Source organism: Nicotiana tabacum, chromosome 8 (assembly GCF_000715075.1).
Source record: "Nicotiana tabacum cultivar K326 chromosome 8, ASM71507v2, whole genome shotgun sequence".
Lineage (NCBI taxonomy): Eukaryota > Viridiplantae > Streptophyta > Magnoliopsida > Solanales > Solanaceae > Nicotiana > Nicotiana tabacum.
The window spans coordinates 153,076,039-153,092,542 of NC_134087.1; the positions used below are offsets into that span (position 1 = coordinate 153,076,039).

A 16,504-nucleotide genomic window follows, 5' to 3' on the forward strand; every position below is an offset into this window, starting at 1 on the left:
CTGAGTTTGTTGTTGTTGTAACTTAGTTCCCAGACCAAACATCTTTAGAAATTATCACCAATTCCATTTCATCTTTAACAACAATTCACCCAAGAAAAGGAAACATGCCAAATAGCAATAGAAGAGCAAAATTTCTTTCCACAAAAGTGAACTATCCCTTATGCAAGAGTGACTCCCAACTCTAGACGAAACCGAATTCTCCCAACTCTGCCCAACGGATTAGTTTTAATTAAAGTGTGCCATTATTGAGTCAAATCATATACCACAATGACACACTATCTAACTTATTTTAAGAGCTACTAGTAATTAAAATTCATCGTATCTGGGAATTCCGGTGGCATATCAATCTTCAATTTGCTCTTCATAGGATTGCGGCGTCCAATCCCCAATCCTATTAACGTTCAATTTTCAGATTCATTTGTGTCAAATGGCAACAGAAGCCAAGAAGATCATCATTGACACTGATCCTGGCATTGGTATCTTCCCTTTCCTCTATTCACACACATATCATATGTCAAAAAATATACCTCAAGAAAATCCCAATATTTTTACTTTACTATAATGGAATTTCCCAAGATTTATCTGGGTTTCGTTTTCTCTAGACTTTTAGAAACTTCAGTGTTTGACTTAAAGTTAAATTGTTTTTAAATATAGAAAGACTTGAGCTTTCCAAGATTGATTTTTCCAATATATTGTGGTTAATTGAGAGCTATTATGGATGAATATGATCAGATGATGCAATGGCGATATTTGTGGCATTGCAATCTCCTGAAATCGAGGTCATCGGGCTTACTACTATATATGGAAATGTCTACACATCTCTAGCTACTAGAAATGCTTTACATCTGGTAACTTCCCATGACTTGTTGAATAATTGTTGCAACTTCTCTGCCTTTTATTCTTTTTGTTGTAAGTATAAATTATAAAAGCTTAAGGACATTTGACTAAGATTTGCTCCATGGTTTGGCTATCGTGTAGTGGTGTATGCTATTTTTTTAACTGTACCTATAATCACAGTTATTGATTTAGGATCTTAATGATTCAGCTGGACGTAGCTGGAAGGACAGATATTCCAGTGGCTGAAGGCTCTCATGTTACAATCACTGTATGTAATCTTGATCTCTCCATTCAATTCTGTTCTGTTGCTCATTTTAACTTGCTGTTACTTACTTTAAGGTTTTATTTATTGTTTTTTTGTAATTCACTGTCTTATAAGATCACTCAAATTTACTTGTTAAAGGGGACTCAAGTATTTGGCGCTACTGTTGCGTTTTTCATTTTTGGTTTTGTTATGACGATCCATAGTAGATAGACTTGTGTTGGTACATACACTGTCCTCTCCCCCCCCCCCCCTTCTTTTTGTTTTTTCCTTTTCTTTTGCTCCCAGGTGAAGCTTTATTTGAGTTGGTGAAAATATTAAGAGGGAAGGAATAAGAGGAAAAATAATAGGTGATACCCTGTCCCATAAAAGAAATGGTGAAAGCAAAGACGTCCACCTTGTTTATCATGGGACCGGAGACAAGAAAGTGGTTCAGAGAAGAAAAAGAAATAAAAGATTGTTATATACTGGTCCTTTCTAAAGTTTCAGTTCTAGGACCAAAGCTCAAAGAAGGAATGAGTGTAAGTGGAGTTTGGTTACCCGCTTATTTGATGACATCTATACTTTCCTATAGTTGTGTAAGTGTTTAGTTGTCCCACACTGGTTGAGGACATGAGCTGTTGTCTCCTTATGTTATCTTGTGCAACTCTCACCTCATAAGCTAACTTTTGAAGTTGAGTTAGACCTAAAGTCCATTTTCTTAATATGGTATCAGAGCCATAACCATCCCAATTCTTTTTTACCAAAATTTTGGGCCCCCTTATGCTATGTTGTCCACGCTCCAATTAACTAGGCCTCGGCATGTGGAAGGGTGTGCGTTAAGTTGTCCCACATTGTTGAGGGAATGAACTGTCGTCTCCTCATATAGTCTTGTGCAACCCTCACCTCATGAGCTAACTTTTGGGCTGAGTTAGACCGAAAGTCTATTTTCTTAACAGTAAGGTTGGAGGAAAATGAACCCTAGATGTTTTGAAGACTCAACAAATTCTGAACAAAAAGATCAAGATGAATTATACATTTTTGTTTCAGTTTTGGTGTAAAGAAGCTTTAGTACATGATGTAGAATCTTTAGTTGATTTCATTGGGTCCTTGTAACTGTCACAAGACTAGCTTTTTGGTTTTATTTTTTTGGGAGTCTTGTAACTATGCTTGTCTCTCTCAGCACAAAGATTGTGTTGATAACTACTCTTTAACATATATGAAAGCTGCTACCTTCTTCTGCTTCTTCAGAAAAAAAGAAGGGTGAATGACCTTTCCAGGATTGTTGGAATTAGCAACGGATTTGAGTAGGTACTGTCTAGCGACCTTAAAGTCTAAGGTATAAGAAACCCTCAATAGTTAGGATTGTAAGCATAGTCAAGATGATTAAAGAGAACAGGGAGACAGATGAACAATGAAAAAGTATGACACACACAGTATCATTGCGTGAAAAAAGGGTTGTTCCATGCTGGTAGCGAAAATCTGTTAAGGGATGCACAAAATAGTGAAGTGTCTTTCAGGCTCTTGCTATGCTTATCATTTGCTTAATCAAAGGATCACTACTTTTTGCTTTCTGGTCTTCTATCAAAAAAAAAAAATTTGCTTTTTGGTCAAAGCAACTTGCACTTCCCTCCAGCCATATGGACTATATATAGTAATTATTTGTCTCTTCGTGGATGTAAGCATACTTTTGCTGAGCTGTATTAAATACTTGTGTCTCTTTTCTTCGGTAATCTTTTATGTTCATTAGTTTTCATCACTTTGTTGTTCTTATGCCACATAGGATTAACTATTTAGCAAAGCGCTTCTGCGGCAGTCTAAAGCCTAGTTGTAATCCAGTTTGTACATAACATCACTTAATTAGTTCTATATTGTCATACCATTTGATGGACATGGGCGAGTTTTTTATTGGGAGGAGCAAACACAAGTTATGGAATAAAAGAGAAATAAGTCATTGACATTTATATGGAAAATAGGTTTTCAAATATTTAAATATATATTATATGAGTTTGTTTTTGATAAAAGAGCATAAGAATGGTCACAACATAATTTGATGAAAGAACATTGGTGTATCAAGGGAACTCTTGCTTAGCAAGCTTGTCAGTTATGCTTCAAGATGCTTCCTCCATACGTCAAGCATATGAGGTAAGTTTCAAGAGCTTCCTCCATGCGCCAATAGTCAAACGTGGATCTATAATTTAAAGCTTATGGGTTCAGGTCTCGGGGTTATAGGATAGTGACTTCAAATTTCTTGACATATAGGAGAACCTTTTACTTTACCATTACATAATAAACAATTATGTAAGTTTTAAAAAAGTATAGTAATAACACATTTTAAACAAATCTCGCAAAATATTTAATTACTACTATATAGAAGAGGGAATAAGCAGGCAGCAGGTCAACATGCCTATTAGAAAGAAACTGACTACTTGTTTTACATTTATTTGAGAGGGCGAAATTAACTAAATAGTAGTGCTATTATAGAAACCATAGCACTAAGTATTGTGAAGAAGAGGAAGAAGAGCATTGTCGTTTGAAGAAGCATGGATGGTAGCATAGTGACAGCTGAAGTGGATGAGAAAGACGAGGTATTGAGCACGAGGCTAACCTCCTATTTTGATTTTTGGCAGCTATTGGTAACCAGCTGACAAATGTTTAATATAAGAGGTCAACTTTGAACCTGTCCCATTTGTGTAATGGTCAATTGATCAACTTATGAGTAAATAATAAATGCACCCATTATTTGCTGGCATTTTGACTGCATGCATATTTGCATCTTACATCTTTTTCTTCTTTTCTTATAGCTTTTTCACCAAGGCTACCGAGATTGACTTCTGGGATAATTTCCTTAAGCAATAGATTTAGGTTTAAGTAGAAACAATTTTGGCCTTGGGGTACTCTAGGCTGTTGAAGTGTTAATATATGTTAGGTTAGCCAGACATATCTAGCGGTATAGTTGGGGGATTAACACCTCTGGAATTAAATAGTATGGATAACATCCTACTCGAACAAATAAGTAAATGCATCCAATTATTGTTTTTCATGTACACTGCTCTAGGATTAATGGCGCATTATTTGATATTATGGGTTATGGTAACTATTTCGTCTGGAACCCGGGTTTAACTTTAACATCAAAACTCCCTTATACTATCTGCATGTGGTTCAAAACTATAAGGAGGCCAAAACCACCCAAACTATTAGTGAATGGAATTTGGAGATGTTTTGCTGAAGGGGGCAGAAGCAACGTGTACCACGCTAGCTAGAGAATTGCACCTTACATATTCTTTCTATTCTCAATAGGAAAACTTGTATCTCCACTAGGAAATATTGTCTAACAGCAAGGACAAAATATATAAATGAAAACATTGCCACATAGATTAGAACATGTATCTCCTCAATGGACAACCCATGCTCCCAAGCCTGTTGCCATTCCCCATCCTCTTGAGCAATGATTTCAATTTGATTTTTGTTGTCATTTAAACTGTTTTTTCATATCTATATATAGGATCTGTCCTAAACTTTATGGGTTGCGTTGTATTCCCCTCTGCCAATAGTGATCTTGCTCCATATAACAAGTGGAAATCAAGATGTTCTCTTAGGGTTGTGGCATAGAGCAAACTGCTTTCTGAAAAAGCATAATTTTTTAAAATAAATATCCTACTTATCTGACCTAGCAGCAAACATATCTACAGAATAAGGCATAGATAAGAATTACAATATAAGAAACCGAAAGTGTATGCTGGAGCTTCTTCTTTTAGTTTCATCCATTTTGTGCCCTATGGAAAAAAAAAATCAATTGCAATATCGGTCTTGGAAGGTGATTATTATTTTAGAATTCTTATATGGTGTACCATAGCATTTCCTTCTTCCAAACTTTAATGTGCTTTTCTTCTGATTACTTGTTCATTTAGCAGAATAGGCAGCAAACCTAAAAATGTTTTTGTCCTTATGAATGGGTTTCTGCTTACTTTGTTTAATTCATCTAAAGAAAGGTACAAAACTTCGAATTGCTGATTTTGTTCATGGCACGGATGGACTTGGGAACCAAAACTTTCCTGCACCAAATGGAAAGCCTATCGACCAGAATGCTGCTGAATTTCTCATCCAACAAGCAAGTCTATACCCTGGAAAGGTTATTGTAGTAGCCTTGGGTCCCCTTACAAATATAGCACTAGTAAGTATATAATCTTCCAACTGAATATTAGATAATAACCTAATAGAAACACTGTTCACCAGTTTGGCATATTGAAACAGGCCATTCAATCAGATCCTGCATTTGTTAAAAACATTAGACAAATTGTTGTTCTCGGTGGTTCCTTTGCTGTAAATGGAAATGCGAATCCAGCTGCAGAAGCGAATGTAAGTTGTTAACAGATACATCCAAAATCATGCTTTAGTTTTCAGGTGTATTCTCTAAGTTATTTTTCCATTTGTTGCTCATCTGCACAAGATCTTTGGAGATCCAGATGCTGCTGATATTGTTTTTACTAGCGGCGCTGACGTTCTGGCAGTTGGAATTAATGTTACACATCAAGTTATCCTTACTGGTATTTTCTTGATTGCTATGGTACTTTCAACTATTTTTTTCCTCTTACAGTACCATATTCTGTTCCTTTTACATTTCCTAGATTCAAACTGTTGTGTCAATAGTGTTGATCTTTTTGACAATTCCAACTGACTTTAAAGAATGGGTTACGTATTCTGGACCATCCTCATGTCAGTTCCTAAATATTGTGCAAACCAAACTAGAGGTTTTCATTTTTCACCTCTGTATTTAATTATTCAAGATATTTGGTTACAGGGAGATAGTAACACGGATGCAGGAAAATAGACACTTGAGAACGAGCTTCAAATAAATTCCTTTCCATGTCTTATTGTAACATCATTAAATGTCAGCATTCAGCAAATAGAAAATGATAGATATTTCAAATATTTGGTGATAGGAGAAAGTAATATAGGAGGATTATGCATTAAAGAACGAGTAGAGAAACTTTAGAAGAACTTTTATCCCTGCATGTCTCTTGGAATATCCTTGAACATTAGCTAAATAATATGCAAGTGCATATCCTTGGATCTTTGATGAAATAAAGCTACATGTTCTGTATAACAAGCTCTTTTACCCATCAAATCCATTGGGCATAAACTGATCTCCACCTTCCCCTATGCTTCGGCGAAGAAAAATTAAGAAATTTGGTTTCTAGAGTTCCTTGGATAACCCAAATTTAGCTGGAGATTAAAACCTGTGCTTTTATCTTTTATTCTTGGCTTAGCAGATTTTACTGGCGGCTCAATGTTCAACTTATAATGGCTTATCTTTTATCTTTTAGCTTTTATTCTTTGCTTAGCAGAAGCTCAAATGATTTATAATGGCTTCTTCATTCTTAAGGGCAAGAAATCAATTTGTTATTTAGGCCAATAACCGTCAGGAAACTAACAGTTTCTCACTTAAATGTTGAAATTATTACTTGGTTACTTGGTGAATATATAACTAGCTTTTTCCACTTAAAGTAACCAAACTTAGAGGAAATGTTTTATTCTACTAGATCTAAATTTCTTTTGACTTTCTTCTTTTTTTTCCTTTCTTTAACAAAGATGCTCAAGTTGAGCTCCTCCAGACTGTTTTCTTTAGCTTCCCACTAGGGATGGCAAGCGGTGTGGGTGCGGTGCGGGTTTTGTCTTCACCCACAAAATTTCAACCCGCCCCGCCTTGCATAGCAGTTTCACCCGTGTTCACCCGCCCTGCTCCCTTTAAGTGTTTTTTTCTTTCATTTTGTTTTATTTCCTTTTTATCTTTTGGCTGGAATTTTTCATACATTTTGCTATATACTCTCATAGTTTTTATTAATTTTGAAGATTACGGGAGGCGTCAGCTAAGGAAAGAAGAAGATAAGATACTTTGATTAAAAAAACAGATTTATAATTAATTGAGAATTATGTGTTAGATATTAAATTTTCAGAACTTGTCATCAGAGAATGAGAATCTGACGTGCAAGCAGTTGTTTCAAACATACTCCACGCAAGATAGCCAAACTACGGTTGAGCAATCGACATGATATATTTGCTCACATTCCAGGCAAAGGTCATAATTTGCAGGAACATTCTATGGTAGCCCAACCCCGTCCTCTTGTACTAGGGTTGGCTCCTCGCAGTTCCTCCGATTTGATCGAATTTCAAAAAGTCTTTCTCACTATTCAGAATAGTGGAGCTTTCGATCAAGATCTTCTCGCCTCACCCTTTGGGCTCTTGCTGGAATCGGAACCTTATGGAACTCTTATTTTGCTTCATTATATTAGGTGGAATCAATATCATCTCCAGAAAGGCAGAACAATGATTTTCCTTCTTCGCTGAAATTTTGAAACCCGCAACCACACATAATTAAATTTTTTTAGTTCGACCTGCACCGCCCCACACTTGCATATGTTTAAACCCACCCAGCATATGTCTAAACCCGCCCCACCCTCACTGCGCCATTGCCTCCCTACTTCCCACACATTATCCTTCTTATTTTTATATATTTACTTTTGTCAGATTCTGATCGCAATGAGTTGGCGAAGTCTAACGGAAAGTTTGCCAAGTACCTTGACAAGATTTTGGGTGTCTATTTTGGTTATCACCATGATGCATACAGCACAAAAGGTCAGTCTCTTGCCAAACTAGCTTTCTTAGTACACTGATTGGTGCATGCTCATTGTTCTGATTTTACGGTTACTGGGACTCCACATAGGTGTTTATCTTCACGATCCGACTGCCCTGCTTGCTGCTGTTGATCCCTCACTAATCACCTATACAGAAGGTGCGGTTCGTGTCCAGACAATTGGCATCACAAGAGGTCTCACTCTATTTTATAATAAACAAAAGAGGTAAGCTGTTGAAATTGTTTCAGAAGATGGAATGTATCTCCTCACTTTTTTTTTCCCAATACCGGCTTCTCTTCCGTGCACCACGTGATGTTGCCCAACAAAAGGGTGGTTGGGTACAGTTCCTATTCGCTAGATTGCTACCATCATCATTATTATATGGTTCTATCTTTGGCTAACAATTCCAGCTGGACCAATCCACTTGCCATCTTCAAATAACAGTATAGGATAGTACTTTGAGGTTTCAACTTCCTTCAGTGAAGAGACAACGGGAAAGGAAAACCTCCTCAACCCTCGCCATGTTGGCCCTCCAAAATTTGATCCTCAGGCCTGCCGTAGTTCCATGAACCCAGTCTAGGAAATATTCAGGGGCAGATCCAAGATATAGAGTTGGATGAGTTCGGAGTTTTAACTGGCCTGAGGAGCCAATTCTATCAGATTTCACATATGTATACAAGGTTGGAGCCGAACGAACCCACTGCTTTAACACTAGGTCCGCCTCTGGAGATATTGACTCAATGTCTGAATGACCATCCTCACAAGAAAGAAGCATGGCGATCCCCTTGAATAGATTCCCATCCTCTGGATTGTCAATCAGGCTGGAGCAGCAAAAACTAAAAACAGAATACAGTATTTGCAGGAAAGTGTTGTCGAGACGAATGATTAGACAAGAAGTAAAATCTGAATAAGTTACATTCTTAGTGCTTTTTGCCAAGGAGGTGGTGGAGCGAGAGAGTGAATAATCTTCTTTTATTTTCTTTTTTGTGGTCCCCCTTGCTAGATCTTTCTGCCTTCCATTTTCTTTAACAGCCCCACTGCCCCCGTGTGGTCCGACACGTTCACTAAAGGAAAGATGTAATCCTACTTTCACTACATCACGTTATTCTTTTATTTTTTACTCAATTGCGATGATCTATCCTGGTAGTGATGGGGATAACATGGCAAGATCCTCCCTTAATGTTAATGTAAAGTAAGACACCAATATTAAATTGTTATCACATGAGAGAAAACTGAAGTAGAAAATCTTATTGAGCAACTATTACTTTTATTTATTTTTCCTTTAAAAAAGAGGGAATATCTATGTCACTTTTAGGTATCCTTTCAGAAAAGGAAGAATGCGAACCGTCCTTTGTGTCAAATGACTGTTGTGTTCTAGGAGGAAATTGGGTGTAGGTTGAAATGATTTCTGTACATCTATTGGCCTCTTTTGACGTATATGGTTGGATAATAACAAGGGCTTGTGGAGGAGAGAAAGTTGTTATCAAGCACAAAATCTCTTTTGCAACCGCCTTTCCATTCTTACTGAAGCTAGACCTTTTTGTTGTCCTTTTCAGTTAGGCTTCTGGGTTCAAGAACTTCAACATCTGTGTTTCGAATGACTAAAATACTCCATGCACAATTCTTTTGCTCTTCCTTTGATGCTTTAGGAAATTTATCATATCTCTGAACTTATAAAGTTTGGAATTGAGGGATATATGATTACTGTGTACTTATTATATTTTCTGTTGGACACAAGGTTTGGTGAAGTCACTGAATGGTGTGATAAACCCTCAGTAAAAGTGGCAGTAACTGTTGATGCTCCTAAGGTTCTCAAATTGGTCATGGAACGACTCATCAATTCTTAGGAGAATCTGTTAGTTTTCAACATATCTCCTTCAGCTGCACAGTTCCTTGTATGTTTGCAACTCAGTGTGCTTGAAACATGACATTTTTTCAGAAGGTGATAGCAAGATTGCCTTCATGCTAAGAATTTCTTACTGTTTATTGCTTCTATGCCAATCTCCACGATTGTTGTAACAAACTTAATTATCTGCTTCTAAGCCCTTTGTGTAAAGTGATCTGTAGAACCCAACATTGTCATCATTGTGTCTCTTTTAAATAAAAAGGTCTCATATATCTTGTATGCTTAAGTTCAGAGGATAATGGTAACATTTTTCTCTTTATAAACAATTACGGGTTCAAGTTTAAGTATTATGTATATGCTGTCATCTCCAGATTTAGTCATAACTAAAACCTAATAAATGGTGAAGACTGTTGCCTATAGGTTGGGGTTGATTTTTACTTTAACTCTCCTGAAGTAATGGGTTTGTGGCAGCTAGCCTTCTGAAGTCATTTTTGCGCCTCTTTACCCCAAAATCAGAAGTCGCATCTTTAGATGCCAGATTCATTACAAAGAAGAGAATGGGATCAGATGCTACATCAGATGTGTAGTGTTTAAGCAAGTGAAAATGATAGATTTTGTCCAACAAGAATGACTTCAAGTTTTATATCACATGATTGCTCAGATCATCACAAGAAAATGGAACTTATTGCGTATATCAGAATGGGGTTCTAGATTTAAGAAGATATTCTAATTGTCGTGCGTAAAACATACATTTGGAGAACATTTTTCTATTAACTCTTCAAGGTTTCTGACTGACAGAAGTTTTAACTTTAATTGAATTAGTACTCGTGTGATGCAAGTAACATATGCTAATTTACGACTCCATGTCTAAGATATACGAGTTTCACTACTGCCAGAGTTCAAAGAAGTATTGCGCAAAAAGAAGGGAAGAAAAAGGATTTTTCACTAATGAAAGAAGGAACGGAGTGATTTATCCTTGTAACGGGTACCTCACAATTGCAACTTTATAATGCTCCCTCCTACTGTAGAGTGTAGACTATACAGACGGCCTCCTTCCAGCATGTTATCCAATCCACATTAGAGTTAGACAAACCTTCAACAGAAGAAATCTTACCAATTTTGTATAGCTTTAAGTTAATATCTCAGGTTCAGTGTTCCAAAACAAAATCACAGCACAGCCTTTTTGGTTTAACAACAAATAACAGATCTCGTGTCTCGACTCTTTTGCTGCTAAATCAACCGATGTATCATCTTCACTGGATTGACAGCAGTCTTTAAAACCCTGCAATCAATACTGCAAAGAAAGAAGGAACCCCCCCCCCCCCCTCTATACTCGGGAAATGCTGGCATGAACAGACCCCTTTTCACGAAGCTAGAAAGTTGTCACTCAGTTCTAACTGCAACCGGTTTACCTCGACCCATGGAGAATCCCCTAGTGCCATCCGGCATGCGAGGCACAGAAGATTGCTTGCCTGCTGACTGATCACAAACTACTGCAGGCTGCCCTGCTATACTAACACCATTAGTATTGGAGGGGGCACTAGCCACATTGCTTCCACGATTCAAATTTGTTGTGGAAGCCCCTGTACGGCCTCCACGATTGTTTTGTTGAAACTGGGCAGGTCCACGTCCCCGGCCCCGCGTCTGTCCTGGGCCTGGTCCTTGTCCCTTACCCCGACCACGATTGTGCCCTTTCCTCTTCCCATTGCTGCCATGCTTATCCTGTCCAAGTGAATTTTAAATGAAGTCACCAATAACATAAACTGAAGAATCATCCACTACATCCTTGAAAGAAGTGTCATGTCTTTTAGGAGACCTATATCTGTATGATTTTTCTGATGCAGTTTCTAAAAGAAAGTAAGCAGAAATATCTCCATGTTAATTTAAAACATGCAAACACCACTTACTGCAATGTCATTTGACTGCACGTCAGAATGGCACGGAGATTCTTCTTCATGTTTCTCATTTAATTCTGATGCAAAATCATCGTCTTCCTTGAAGTTGAGCCCACTTTCATGACCAACCTTCTTCTCTTGGGCTTGACCAGATTTAGCCTGTACGATTTAATCAAAATGCATAAGTACTGAGCAGATCAGAATTGCAGAATACAAACACATTTTATGTTAAGAAAAGGGGCTCCCTTTGAACCTTCCTATACGTGGAGCCAGATGCTCTATCTTTTTGAGTGTCATGGAACTCTTCAGTTATCCTAAATGCATCTATCCATAAACTAAACCATGTACCCTCATAAAAAGGGAGTTGAGCCCTGTAACCTCAGTGTAAAAAAAAAATGGATTTGGTGCCTCACTCATCCCCAAAAGTTAAGCCATGGGGTGAGGATTGTCCAAGACCATAAAGGAGACAACCCATTCCCTCAACCAATGTGTGACAATATAGCATCGGGGTCCAACATTGGGTAAATCAAGAAATAGGAATGAGTTTGGATCTTCTACCATGTAAAGGAAATGGACCTTAGACCAAACTCATGAGGTGATGATTGCGCAAACCATATATGAAGACAGCAGCCCAATCCCTCAACCAATGTGGGACACTTAACACTCATGAGTAGGGAGAACTCAAGCTTACTTGGAATTCAATAATGGACCGTAGCAACCTGAATGCCCAGAATATTGATTGTAACGATCTTCCTTAATTGAAACTAAGCTGATATACAAGCTAAATATGAAAGCTAAAACACGCCTGATTAAGCATTCGTTAAAGCTCATTCTTCTTTCACTATAAATGACAAGTTGGAAACTAAGCTGCTTTTAGGACGTGGTTTCAATTTTTATCAACAGGGATAAGAATAATCAGGACTTACTGTGCATCTAAGCAGTAGACGGACTTTTAGACCATTTCGCCAGTTATCCACATCATTTAGCTCAAGAACCTGCAAAATCATGTTGCAAAGTGAAAAAGGATGTCAGAGATAGAGATACACAAGGTGTAACTAAAAAAATACACTAATATTCACTTACCGCCTTCTCAGCCAACTCAACAGACTCGTACTCCACAAATACGTGCAACTGCATTGAGGTATTAAATTCAAGTTCTAGTAACAACCAACTGTATTTTAAAATACCAATATAGACAGAAAATGTTATTCCTTCTCAAGAGATTCTTTTGGTAGCAGTAAAAAATTTTGTCGGTTCCAGTTGAGTAAGTTACTTCGCATTTCTTTTGTGGATATAGTAAGTTACTTTGTACCAGCAGTGTACATTATCTAATTTTAGCTCCCAAATCAGAACTTCAACAACTCATTACCATCATTTCTTACTCCAATTCTGAAAGCAGTTTCAAAATGTCATTTTTCTTTGTATCGGGTGACAGCAGTTTCACAATGTCATACTTGTGCATAAACTATTTATTGATAATCAAACTATCTGATGTTTACCTTGTTACTATACAACGTGCTGTCTGACTTTGCCGATCTAGATGCTGAAGAAGCCCCGCCATTTGAAGGCTGAGGGTGGCAGGTGCGTATCATTTTTACCCTGACACAATTCATTATGCAGAGTCTTAAAAAGGCTGAATATTTGTTGGCCAAATTTTTCAGCCTATTCTGGATTCAGCTACAGCAAAACAAGTGTACCTTCCAACCGCCGAAAAAATCTTCATGAGGTTCTGGTGGCAGTGGTCCTCAGGCAAATTCTCAGCAACCACTATGCGAGACTAAAAATGAAAATGAGCAACAGATCAAAAGATTAACCAGCCAATAATAAAACAAAGCCTACTGACAGAAAAGATGAACCAGTAGATAGAAAAATGAAATGCTTCATGCATTCATAAATTGTCCTTGTTGTAAACCACTACTGCTATAGGAATCAAACTTACTTGCAACTCTTCTAGGGCAGCTTCAGTCAGAGGATTTTGCCGTTTAACTTTCTTTCCATCTTCACTAACTACCTAAAAGCAGAAATGTCAAATAAGAAAATCTTGAAAATTAACATCAGAAAGGAAAAAATTGCAAGATAGCAATGACTGCAGGATCTTGCACAGGGGAAGCACAAAGAGTGATTTTAATGGTGGAGGGGGAGAGATGAGGATGATGAGGAGATGAAAAGAGAACTGACAAGATTTATTGAGCTCCGCAGAACTTCGGCAAGCTGGGCATGACTACCTATTAGAGCTTTAATCTTCTTGAATGATGCAACCACAGATATTGGTACTGTAACAAAGTACAAACAAGGAAGATCATGAAGAAGTATTAACTTCAAATATCAATCAAAACAAGATTAGTCAAGCCGGGAATAAGAACAGTCACCATATCCTTCGGGATCCTTGATCATATGCCTTATCAAATTATCAGTCGTTGCCAAATTTAAATCACTGAAGTAGAACTCCACCTATAGAAAAAAAGAATATACCTGAATTAGCTGATTAAAGAAAGAAAGTGATTTTCATAGCTTTCAGAATTTTTTTTAATGGTTAAAGGAAGTACGCTGATCATAGCTTTTCAAATTTCACAAATATTTGGAAAATTTTAAAAATGCCATTGAATAATTTTAAGCTTCCAGCGGTTCCTTCCAAACAAATTTGAAAAGCTGCAAGTATATATTCCAAAAAACTGTTGGTTCTTCCTCACGTCTGGACATGCTTTTTACAAGTACATGAAAATTTTGAAAATTTCAAGGCATTTATTTTTAAGCAGCTTATCCCAAACAAATTTGAAAAGCTTCTAAGTCTAACTTCCAGCAAATTTTTGATCTTTCTCACTCATCAACACATGCTTTTGTCCTCTCCAGTAAACACTTCTTTTCCGACACTAAAACTTCCTCTTAAATCAACAGATAAGACAGAAGTATAGTATTTAATTTCATCACATAGTTCTGATTCACTAAATTGACATATATCCATTGGTAAAAGATTCACATACTCCCTAATTAAGAACACAACAATCCATTTCCAATAAAATTATTTATGATGACTTTCCTGTGTTCATTACCGCGGCACACATCAACCAACCAAGACCAATACATAGTAGGTTCCTAAGTAAAATGTCAAATAGTACAATGGATCTTTTTTTAAGGGTGGTAAGAAGGTAAACATTTTTTTCTTTTGATAAGGGTAATCATTTTATTGATTCAGAAACAGCACTAAGAAAATGCTGATGAAGCATTACATATTGTGCAAGGCACTGAGCGGATTTATATGTCATATACATCATCTACAAAAGTAGGTCTGCACCAAAACGCTAACAAACAGATGGTTATCTTCTTCAAGCTTTTGTAAAGTAGGTTTGCACCAAAAGGAACCTTTAATCTTTTTGATAAGTAGAAATACGCTAGTTGTGGAATCAACTTGATTAGTTGAATCAAATTACAGGTAATAACTCAACAGCAATATGAAAATAGACGTCTTCAAATCCACTATTCATTTGCAATAAACAAGAAAAAAGTATTTGAGTATTAATTACAGAATTAACACTTTTGAATACCTGATTGACGATCTTCTGAGCAGCTTCTTCAGGTAGCCCTCCATTCTTAGCAGAATTGTTCGAATCAGCAGCAGCAACCTCTTGATCAACAAACCCTCGAGCAACACCGCCATAGTAGGGCGACGGAGGAGACTGCTGAGGCGCGTAAATGAACTGATTTTGTACTACAGGGACGACGTGGGTAACGTTGATCTGATGAAGGCGCGTGGCGTACACCCGCCCCGGCGCCGAGATTCGGGGCACGAAAGCAGGAGCCTGAGCGTTAAGCTTGCTTGAATTATTATTATTATTATTATTATTATTATTATTATTAATAGAAGAAGAGGAGGATTCAAATGGACAGTCCTGATTTAAACTGAGAGATGCAGACGATGAACTATGGGAATCTTCTTCTTCCAGAGCCATAAAAAAATAAAGAGATCTAGGGTTTTGAGGAGTAGGAAGCTTTAGTGTGTGTTTCTTATTAATCCGATCTTCTTTCTCTTTTTTCTTTTTTGTGTGTCGTTAGTTTGACTGTTAATACAGAAAGTATCACAAGATTTGCAGAAGAAGAAAAAGAAAGCAAGATTTAGGACAGCTCGTTTACACTCTATCAGTCTATCTTCTTCCATTTTCCTTCCTCCAATTGATACTTTTGGGACCCAATCATTGACTTGCTTGCTGCCTACCTTCTAATTTTTACTTTTTTAAACAATTTTTTTTTATTTATATATTTAGCTCTAAACATAATAAATATTTATCCTATTTTGCTAGCTTGATAAAGGAAGACCTCATATGGTTTATTGTATTTTTGAGAATTTTGTGAGAAATATCTTATAAAAATTCCATGATCGGCGATTTTTGTATTAAAGAGCGTATGATAAAGAAAATCGATATTTATCCCATATAAATAACCACACGCTTGTTTGAGTAATTATTGTAACTCTGCCTTTCATTCATTGACTTCCTAATTTGTACATAAGTAAATTCATGTCTTAATTTTTACAGATAAATATAATCTTGAAAATAATTTAATTCTTCACTGTATTTTCTATTGCACTCGTAACATATATATATATATATCTTAGACCTATGTCCAGAGAAGGTCTAGACACGAATCTACTCATCTGTCTTAGAAATTCTAGATTTCTAGACTTCAATAATTTCCTCCTACGAATGGTAGAAACCAGCATTTGTAGTGGTCCAATTAATTTTGATTGTTTTTCTAATTTTACATTGTCTCTCAGAGATAGAAATATCTTAGATTCTCTGACACTCAATGTCAAAACAACGAATTATAAAATCAAAACTGGATTTCTTCCGGTAGTCATTATTTATAGAGTACAATACAATATAAGGCCATGAGTTCAGCCTTTAAAACTGGAGCCATGAAAACCCTCCATAAAGGTGAAACTATTCTCTTCCAAATAGATCTACAAATATCTCATCTGTCAATATCATTACCCATTTCTTGGAGCCAAGTTTCTCTACCATAAAACTGGTTGTTGCAAGATGCTACTCAGGCTAAG

At 36.8% G+C, this 16,504-nt stretch overlaps 2 protein-coding genes across 2 annotated transcripts; one reads left to right on the forward strand and one right to left on the reverse strand.

Moving 5' to 3' along the window:
- Positions 1 to 258: 258 nt before the first annotated feature.
- Positions 259 to 9,845, forward strand: LOC107821050 (putative uridine nucleosidase 2). The gene is made up of 9 exons (XM_016647440.2): positions 259 to 476; positions 733 to 848; positions 1,046 to 1,105; positions 5,067 to 5,252; positions 5,333 to 5,437; positions 5,529 to 5,625; positions 7,607 to 7,714; positions 7,803 to 7,938; positions 9,452 to 9,845. The coding sequence occupies exons 1-9, from the start codon at positions 428 to 430 to the stop codon at positions 9,558 to 9,560; spliced, it is 966 nt and encodes a 321-aa protein (XP_016502926.1). The 5' UTR covers positions 259 to 427; the 3' UTR covers positions 9,561 to 9,845.
- An 808-nt stretch (positions 9,846 to 10,653) lies between these two features.
- On the reverse strand, positions 10,654 to 15,678 carry LOC107821049 (la-related protein 6B). The gene is made up of 10 exons (XM_016647439.2): positions 14,997 to 15,678; positions 13,824 to 13,905; positions 13,633 to 13,727; positions 13,394 to 13,465; positions 13,152 to 13,231; positions 12,954 to 13,053; positions 12,538 to 12,585; positions 12,381 to 12,449; positions 11,467 to 11,613; positions 10,654 to 11,281 (listed from the first exon to the last, which is right to left on the reverse strand). Exons 1-10 carry the CDS (start codon positions 15,399 to 15,401, stop codon positions 10,943 to 10,945), a joined length of 1,437 nt encoding a protein of 478 aa, XP_016502925.2. The 5' UTR covers positions 15,402 to 15,678; the 3' UTR covers positions 10,654 to 10,942.
- Positions 15,679 to 16,504: the final 826 nt, after the last annotated feature.